This window comes from Penaeus monodon, chromosome 41 (genome assembly GCF_015228065.2).
Source record: "Penaeus monodon isolate SGIC_2016 chromosome 41, NSTDA_Pmon_1, whole genome shotgun sequence".
In the NCBI taxonomy this organism is placed as follows: Eukaryota; Metazoa; Arthropoda; class Malacostraca; order Decapoda; family Penaeidae; genus Penaeus; species Penaeus monodon.
The window spans coordinates 21,993,602-22,001,101 of record NC_051426.1 but is presented as its reverse complement, the minus strand read 5'-3'; the positions used below and the strand labels follow the sequence as shown (position 1 = coordinate 22,001,101).

General features: G+C 37.7%; 1 protein-coding gene across 1 annotated transcript in view; it reads right to left on the bottom strand.

Annotated features, from left to right (window-relative positions):
* LOC119598522 (coiled-coil domain-containing protein AGAP005037-like) overlaps window positions 1-7,500 on the bottom strand; it is a 223,097-nt gene that overhangs the window by 113,057 nt on the left and 102,540 nt on the right. The window contains exon 5 of the mRNA XM_037948147.1: window positions 4,899-5,097. Coding sequence (XP_037804075.1) covers window positions 4,899-5,097 — 199 coding nt within the window. The remainder of the gene's footprint in view (window positions 1-4,898; window positions 5,098-7,500) is intronic.

The following is a 7,500-nucleotide window of genomic DNA, read 5'->3' as shown; positions in this document are numbered from 1 at the left end:
AGTGGGAGAGAGAGAGAGAGAGAGAGGTATAAAATAGTGGATGCTGGCCACAGCCATTGGCGAGGTCGGGGCCAATGGACTGTATTGTGAACGGTAATACATATACGTTTTCACAACACAGTTTCTTTGGAATGGAGGCTGATTTTCTCGAAAAAAATTTGAAGAAAGGGAGAGAGGGTGGAATGAATGAATGAATGAATGCGTAATAAATAATTTAGGAATAGGAAAATAACCGTGTTCTGTGCATTATCACCCTTTTAATTTGTATTGTCATTATTCATCTTAATGAGAAAAAATCAACAGGTGGCGTCACAGAGTTAATTTTGCCCTCTGGTGGCTGTAGAGCACACTACGCCATCTTGATGTTGAGAGAGTGGCCAATGTTCTTCTAAGACGCAACATTTCACCTACTTTTTATTACAGACCATTATAATTTTAAAACGCAACATTTCATCTACTTTCAAGATGCAATTTTCCCTCTACTTATAGCTTTTTTTTTTTGTTTGTTTGTTTTTTTCCCTTTCTTTACTTTTCTTTTCTTATTCTGAGAAGTAACATTCCATCTACTTATATTTTATCTACGAATAGCATCCAGAATCCCTTTTCCTACGGCCTCCCTAACATTTCCAGAAAAGGAAAGAACTAAATGTGTGTTCAATGGCAATGAATAAAACAAGTGATAAAATATTAACTGGTAACTGTGGTCGCTGGGGCAATCTTTTTCTTTCCTTCTGTTTTTTTTTCTGTTTCCTTTTCTTTCGCTTATTTTCGCTTGTTTATTCAGAGGTGATTAACGGGGATTAACTTATATATATCATTTTGTGGTTTAATAATTTAACTTCCTGTATACTGAATAATGGCGCATAACACAAAACCGTAATTGAAAAGTTAAATCCGCAATGACTTCATTCGAGGGATAAGGACGTAAAATCGTTATGAAAAACGTATAAAGAATCTGTCAAGATTTTGTCTATTAACATTAATTATAATGTATAAATAATAATAATGATAACATAATAATAATAAAAAAATATTATTAATAATGGTGATAACAACAATAATAATTATAATAGTAATAACGATATTAATGATGATGATGATGAGGAGGAGGAGGAGGAAGAAAATTATAATAATAATAATAATAATGATAATAATGACATTGACAATTTAATAATAATAATAATAATAAGCAGAAAAAGAAGAAGAAAAAAATAATAATGATAATAATAACAATAATAGCAACAACAGTAAAATAAAAAACAATAACAATGATAACGATTACAAAATAATAATAATAATAATAATAATAATAATAATAATAATAATAATGGTATTGCTAAAGATAATGATAAACATCAGGATAATGAAAATTATAATAACAATAACAGTAATAATAATAATAAGATAATAGAATAATGATATAACAAGAATAAAACAACATAACGATAATTGAATGAGAGATGATGATGATGATGATGATGATGATAATAATTCGTCGCAGTGAATGCAGTTCAATGGCTCACTATCAACCATTAATTTAACACTATCCTCACCATACAAGAAGCCATCAACATGAACCATTAAGAATTTTCGAAAAAAATGAACTTTCTGTCTATTCATCACAAGGCCTATTTACGAAAACCAATCAATCTGTTATATATATATATATATGCACACTAAGGACGGATTATTAATTAAGAAACTGTGGTGTATAATTAATGATATAACGTCCTGTGATTTCACAAAACTGAACAAAAGTTAAGCAAAAAAGAAAAAAAAATCACATGGAGAATGTACGAAAAAATTTGAAAGATTTGTGAAAGCCACTGCGTATAGAGGATATACTAGCCTGTTTCTTATGAGAGATAATGATGGTAATAACAACCGCGGTAATGCGGATAATGATGATGATGATGATAATGATGATGATGATGATGATGATGATGATGATGGTGATGGTGATGGTGATGGTGATGATGATGATGAGGAGGAGGAAGAGGAGGAGGATAATGATGATGATGTTAATAATAACAATAATGATAACAATAACAACAATAATGAATAATAAAGACAACAATAACAATAATAATAATGATAGTAACAACAACAACAACGACCACAAGAACAACAACAATAAAAAAAATAATAATAATAATGATAATAATTATAATAATAATATAATAATTGTAACAATAATAACAACAACAATGATAATAATAATGATAATAATAATAGTGATAATAATTATAACAATAATAATAATAATCCTCATCATAATAATCATAATAACGCTCTCTCGCTCTCGTTCTCTCCTCTCCCTCTCTCTCGCTCTCCGCTCTCTCCTCCCTCTCTTTCTTCCTCGCCTCCCTCCTCTCTCTTCTCTCCCATCTCTCTCTTTCTCTCTCTCTCTCTCAACCTCTCTCTCTCGCTCTCATTCTCTCTCTCTCCTCCAATTCTCTCTCTCCTCTCGTTCTCTCTCTCTCTCCTCTCATTCTATCTCTCTCCTCTCATTCTCTCTCTCTCCTCTTCTTCTTTGTCTCTCCTCTCCTTCTCTCTCTCTCTCAATCTCTCTCTCTCTCTCTCTCTCTCTCTCTCTTTCATTCTCTCTCTCTTTTTCATTCTCTCCCTCTCTCTCTCTCTTTTCATTTCTCTCTCTCTCTCTCTCTCTCTCTCTCTCTCTCTCTCTCTCTCTCTCTTCCTCTCATTCTCTCTCTCTCCCATTCTCTTAATCTCTCTCTCTCTCTCATTCTCTTAATCTCTCACTCTTTCTCTCTCCTCTCTCTCTCTCTCTCCTCTCTCGCTATCTCTCTCTTCTCTCATTCTCTCTCTCTATCATTCTCTCTCTCTCTTGCTCATTTTCTCTCTCTTCATTCTCTTTCTCTCTCTCTCTCTTCTCATCTCTCTCTCTCTCACTTTTTCTCTCTCTCTCTCTCTCTCTCTCTCTCCTCGTCTTCTGGGGGGGGTGGTCCCTCTCTCTCTCGGGGGGTCCTCATCGGTGCGGGTGCGTCTTCTCTCTCTCGGTGTCTCTCTGCGGCGATCCTCATCTCTCTGCGTGGTGCGTGCTTGTGCGTCGTGTGTGCGTGCTCCTCTCTCTCCTCTCTCTAACCCCATCCCCATCCAAATAAGCGATGATGACGAGTTTTCAGTACGTTCAATTATTGTAACTGCCATATATATATATATATATATATATATATAATAATATATATAATATATATATATATACATATTATACATATATATATACATATTATATATATATATATATATATAGGTGGTATGAGAGTCGGGTAGGCGGTGTATGTGTGGTGTAGTATATATGCGTTAGCATATAATATATATTATACATATTATATATACATAGCATATATACATAATATTACATATATATATTAATACATATAATATATAGATCTATATATATACTATATATATATAATATTATATATATACATATATATATATTACCTTATATATACATATATCTATATACATGATAATAATATACATATATATATATACATATACATATATATATATATAGCATATATCTATCTATATTACAATTATATATATATATATACCATCTATTTATATATTACATATTGATATATATAACATCTATATATATATACATATATATATCTACATATATAATATACATATATATATATACATATAGATATATTACCTATATAGATATTACATATTATATATATACTAATATACTAATATATACAATATATATATACATTATATATTATACATATATATATACATATATATATACATATATATAATATATAACAATATATATATATATACATATATATATATATATACATATATATATACATATATATATATATAATTTTTTTTTAATAGCAATCGATTAATGAATTCTTATAACCACTATTGCTAGACATGAAATGATAGACATAGGGTCATTGCAAATAATTACAATAATAATCATAAAACAATAATAAAAAATAATAAAAAATAAATAAAAATAAAAATAATAATAAAGTTACCCCTTAATAAAGTGGTACATTTTCTATGTACAACTTTTAGGAGAACGAACCTACTACCTTCGAGGGGGGACCAGATCATGTTCATTACGAATGTTTTGTTTCTATTAACAGCAATATTACAATACATATCAGCGTATATTTGTTTGATTATACGGCCAAAATGTGATAATAGTTAATAATTTTGAATCAATATGCGAAAAAATGGCAATCTATGCTTCGTTCAAAGTAAATATATTTCTATCATAGTCAAGATGCATTGAATTCAATAAAATGTCTATAAACATATCCTGTTCTATATATTATATTATAGATAGTATGATATATGCTAAGATCTAATATATAGTATATATAATAGGATAATTATATATATATATATACACATCTCCATTCCTATTTGCATCCAACTCTTCTTTCCTGTCAGGTTCCATCACCTCCCCTAACACCAGAAAAGAGAGAGAGAGAGAGAGAGAGAGAGAGAGAGAGAGAGAGAGAGAGAGAGAGAGAGAAGAGAGAGAGAGAGAGAGAGAGGGAAGACAGAGAGAGACAGGCAGAGACAGCGAGAGAGAGACAGAGACAGAGACAGACAGAGAGAGCCAGGCAGAGACAGACAGAGAGAGCCAGGCAGAGACAAAGACAGACAGACAGACAGACAAAAGACGAGATAAAAAAGAACGAGAGCGATGAAGGGAAAAAAAACAGAAACTGACAGATCGACAAAGAACAGAAAAAAAGTAAAAACCCCAAGAAAGGTCAAAGATCCTTTCCTCCTCCTCCTCCTCCCCACCTCCCATCCCCATGACCAACCCCCACCCCCATAATCCCCCATCCCCCACCCCTGGCCCCCGAAAGACCGCCCGCGCGACTGACCTGAGATCCTCCAGGTCGTAGAACATGTCCTTATTGGAGTCGTGGATGTAGATCTTGACGGATGGCAGGTCCAGGTACTGCATCGTCAGCTGGTTGGGGAAGGATCGCACGAACAGAGCCTTCACCGTGTCCAGGGAGGTGATTTCGTTGGGCAGGAGAGCTCGCTTCGTCTCCCCGCGGTATTGGAGGAACACCAGGCCTGCAAGGGAGAAAAGGAAAGTCTATAGATGTGTCTTCGGTGAGCGGTGGCGAGGTGGGGGACATTTGCATGGACACGGCGCGTCGGGGTCGTGTGTTTGACATTCATGGCTGCTTCTGCAGGGGTGGCCTGTCTTGTTTGGGGGGGGGGGTGTTTGTCTGTCTGTCTGTCGGTCGGTCGGTCTGTCTCTGGCAATCTATTCAACCCAATTGGCACGGATGGCAAGAATACATGCCATGCCCGCTGTAATACAAGTTTATTTATTGTATTTTGTACATGAATGGCTCTACAAGTGCTCAGTCACCAAGGAATCACTTATTAGTCCTACCCATCTCACCTGTTGACCCTTTTCCTTGACTTTTGTTAAGGGTCTTTCGTATTATTTCATTATCTTAAATGATATCAAGATTTTGATAACAATTTAATAATCATAACAGCAATACCAATAATAACAGTATCGATATCAGTCGTATTGAAAAGAAAAACACATTTTCCCACCAATTCAAGGAATGGGGAAATCAGGATCGGTCACTAGGGCCTGCTGATAGACTCCTTACCGGCTGAGCACAAGTGGAGCCATCTGTATTTAAAAAAAGAAAAGAAAAAAAAACTGGTGGTGGTTTGGTTAAGTCTACTTAGTCTTGCTGATTTATCTAATTTTATCTATTCTTATTTATCTTATTTACTTATTATCATCTATTCTGTTTATCTGTTTAATAGTGTGATTTAAGGGGATTCTGTTTGTCCCTGTGACTCTTTTTCTTTTGTGTGGGCAGTTCTGTTTATCTGTTGTTTCTCCGTCTGTTTGTCCGCCTGTTGTTCCTCTGTCGGTCTGTTTACTCATTTGTTTTTGTCGGATTCCGTTTTCCTTTTATCTCTTTATTCTGTGTGCCTGATTGCTTGTTTCTTTGCGTGTGTCTGTGTGTCTGTTACTCTGGGTTTCTTTGTGTCTGTCTCCCATTCTCCCTTTTCTTCTTCCTCTTTCGATTTCAGTCATCCATTTCTTATTCATCCTTCCTCTCCCTCCCCCTATTCCTCTTTTCTCCTTCTCTCTTACGTTTCGTCACTCTATTCTCCTTCTTCTACTTCTTTTCTCCCTTTTCCCTCATCTTCTCTTCTTTACCATGTTTTCTTGCCTTCCCCCAGCTTCCCTTGTTGTCTCTCCTCTATCTTTCCCTTCATCCTTCTCAGTCATTTCTCTCTTCCCCCCTCTCCCCGCATTCTATCGTCCCTTCTCATCGCTTCCCATCTGGGTGCGGGGCGATCTTCCTCCCTTCTTCGTCCTCTCTCCTCTCCCTCCCCTCCCCCTCCGCCCTCCCCCTTTTGCCTGTCCCCTTCCCCTCACTTCCCGCTTCTCCTCTTCCTCTGCTCTCTATTTCCCTTCCCCCTCCCTCTAGTTCTTCCCTTCATCTCCCCCTTCCCCTCTCTCTTTCTCCTCCCTCCCTCCCTCCCTCCCTTTCAGTATTTCTCTCTTCCGCATTCTATCCCCCAGATTTCCCCTTCCCCTTCCCCTCTCCATCTCTCCTCCCATCCCACCCCCCCCCATTCCCCAATTCCGCATTCTATAAACCAGATTTCCCCCCCTCTCTGGCCTTTCCTTTCACCCTCCCTCCTTCTACTTCTCCTCTCCCTCTCTCCTCCCTCCCTCCCTCCTTCTCAGTATTTCTCAGCTCCGCCCCTTGCTTAAGCGGACAGCACCGACCTCGTCCTCCCGACCAGGAAGCAATTGCCTCATATTTGCTTCAATCTCCACCTTCGCCCTTAGTTCCGTAGCATCCCCCTAGCTTATTGATTTGATGCTGAGCTTAAGAGCAATGTAATAGTAAAGTAAGTGCGTTGCAAGTGGAATGAAATACACATATATGTACGTGGAGAGAGAGAGAGGGGGAGAGGTGGTGAGGAAGACGGATGGGGAGGGGGATAGAGAGGGGGAGGGATTGCGAGGGGGAAAGAGAGAAGGGTGACGAGAGGGGAGGGGGGATGAGAGGGAGGGAGGGAGGGAGGGAGGAAGGATGTGTAGGAGGGAAGGAGGGAATGAGGGAGGGAGGGAGAGAGGGAGGGAGGGAGGGAGAGGGAGAGAGGGTGGGAGGGTGGGGGGGGAGGGAGGAGGTAAGAGAGGGTGGGGAGGGGAGGGAAGGAGGGAGAAGAGTGAGAGAGAGTAAGGAGAGAGGGAGATGAGAGAGAGAGAGAGAGAGAGAGAGAGAGAGAGAGAGAGAGAGAAGAGAGAGAGTGAGACAGACAGACAGACAGACAGACAGACGGACAGATAGACAGACAAACAGAAAGACAGACAGACAGACAGACAGAGATAGACAGACAGACAAACAGACAGACAGAGAGACAAACAGACAGACAGTAAGACAGACAAAAGTCATCCAGACAGGAGAAGACAATGAGAGAGAG